Below are 2,447 nucleotides of genomic sequence, written 5' to 3'. Positions count from 1 at the left end.
AATTTTGAGGGTTAGATGTAAGAATCTGTTCAAAAACTTTCAATCATTTGAGATTGAACATTCATAATCATACATATGTGATTCACGAATCTAGGGCATCAAAGAATAACAATAAACCTTAACCATTAAAGTCGTTTAGTTCGTTCTATATCTATATATATATATATATATATATATTTATTTATATAAACATATTTACAGGTTCGCAGGGTTGAAGGTTTAAGAATTTAAATTAATACAAAGGTAACGTTGCACTTTGATCCCAATATCAAAGGTTCTATATCTATATATATCTATACAAAGGTTCGTAGGGTTCTATATCAATGCATTAAACATTAATAATCCTTTTTTCTTATCAATGTATGTTGTTGCAGCTCGAATGAGCATGTTTTGTCCGTATGTGTTGTTCGGACAAAACGTGGAAACTTTGAGAGAAGACGTAACGAGGAACGACGCATGCATGTGCTATGCAGTGTGCGTAGGAGGAATGGTGACTGCGGCAGCCACTCTCTTCTTCCATGGCATCGACCCCCAAACCTCGTTTCTCATCTGCGAGACACTCCTTTTTTCTTGGTGGTTGTGTGGTATCTACAATGGCTTGTTTCGTCAATCACTGCTGAAGAAATATCATCTCAAGGTATGTTTTCTTATCCATGGAATTAGGGTTAAGGGATAGTAGTCGGTCGGTTTGATTTAAAAAAGATAGTATCTACTGAGAATATTTATTAGCTATTGACAACGTATATACATTCTACATACGTAATTGCTCAAACTCGAGACTTCTAGAAAAACCAACACCCTTTCTACTACTGAGGTTGCTTAATGAGTTCGCACTAAATCAATTTTAAATGTTAAGCTTTAACCATTTTTTAGATATTTCTTCAACATGACATTTTTAAAAATATCACTTGACAATCAAAAGATATGAACTGGTAAAATTTTAAAATGTAAGGGTTTAGTTTTGATGCAAAAATATTTAGGAATTTAATTATTTTATTTAAAAAATTCGAAGGTTAAAATAAATTAAATATTCGTTTACAAATTTATATATGTCAAAGGTATTATACAATTTTAAAATTTAAAATATAATCATCATATTTTAATTTTCAAAACTCTGAATTTGGGTAAAGTACATAAATGATCCTCCGTCGACTACAGGATATTACATTGTTGAGTTCTCTAATCATTAAAAGTTATAAAATGGTCTCTCGATTATAGGGTGTTACTTTATTGAGTCCCCAAATTATTAAAAGTTACAAAATGGTCACCCGACTAGTCATATGTTCTTAACTTGTCCTTTTCCGTTAAAAATTTTACTGTAGTTTGAGCTGGACGTTAACATGTTGACTAGGATATGCTAAGATCTGATCTAAGAATCTCAAACGACTATCATATCTTAGTTAGCATGTTAACGTCCAGCTCAGACGACCGTCAATTTTTTACCGTAAAAGGACGAGTTTGAAACATATGAATAGTTAGGTGATCAATTTGTAACTTTTAATAGTTGAGAGACTCAACAAAGCTTTCCTTATAGTCCAGGGACCATTTGTATACTTTATCCAACTATTTTTTTAAAATTTTTAATCTTTTTATCTCCCGATTGCATGTGTGCGTGTGGTGTTTTATGTAGAACTCGCCATGCAATCCTTGCCTGGTTCACTGCTGCTTGCATTGGTGTGCACTGTGCCAAGAACATCGAGAGATGAAGAACCATAAAAACGATAACACTGAAACGCCGATCACCATTATTAAGCCTCCTCCTGTTCAAGAAATGAACACCGCCATCACTACTACCGCCGATGAAGATAATCGGAAAGAGGATCAGCCAACTGCTTCATCTTCGTCGCCAAAGTCTCCATCGGCGGTGAAGGATCAACAAATTGCAGAGTTGGAAATACATCCGCTGTAGTGTTTTTCTTTTGTAAGCATTGAATTCATTGATTAAAGACATGGATTTTTTTAATTATATTTTTGTCTAGAAAATACTTGTAGTGACTCTTTTTCAATTATCACTTTTCATTAAAATAAAAAATTATTATCTCAATATGATTGCAAATAAAAAAACTAAATTGTAAATACATAGAGTATTTGGATGAGAAATTTCGAGGAAATTTATTTTTATCAAAAGTTTTTAGAGTAAAGTACACAAATGGTCCCCGACTATAGGGTATTATTTTATTGAGTCTCCCGACTATTAAAAGTTATAAAATGATCCTCCGACTATAAGGTGTTATTTTGTTAAGTCTCCCGACTATTAAAAGTTACAAAATAGTCACCCGACTATTCATATCCGTTAAAAAAAATCGAAAACTGACAACTCCGTAAAAAGACTGTGTTTTTAGTCTTTTTACTTAAATTATTGTTTGCCTAAACATTGTTGTCATAGCATATTAGTTGCATTTAGGTCATATTTGCATGTGGTGGATAAGTTTTGTCTAGACAAGATT

The 2,447-nt window shown here is 32.4% G+C and overlaps 1 protein-coding gene across 1 annotated transcript; it reads left to right on the top strand.

The window, feature by feature from the left end:
- Positions 1 to 358: 358 nt before the first annotated feature.
- On the top strand, positions 359 to 1,909 carry LOC120170359 (cell number regulator 6-like). The gene is made up of 2 exons (XM_039178317.1): positions 359 to 637; positions 1,631 to 1,909. Exons 1-2 carry the CDS (start codon positions 359 to 361, stop codon positions 1,907 to 1,909), a joined length of 558 nt encoding a protein of 185 aa, XP_039034248.1.
- Positions 1,910 to 2,447: the final 538 nt, after the last annotated feature.

Source organism: Hibiscus syriacus, unplaced genomic scaffold (genome assembly GCF_006381635.1).
Source record: "Hibiscus syriacus cultivar Baekdansim isolate YM2019G1 unplaced genomic scaffold, ASM638163v2 tig00111779_pilon, whole genome shotgun sequence".
NCBI classification, from domain to species: domain Eukaryota; kingdom Viridiplantae; phylum Streptophyta; class Magnoliopsida; order Malvales; family Malvaceae; genus Hibiscus; species Hibiscus syriacus.
The sequence above is the reverse complement of the archived record's forward strand: the minus strand, read 5'-3'. Positions and strand labels throughout refer to the sequence as shown.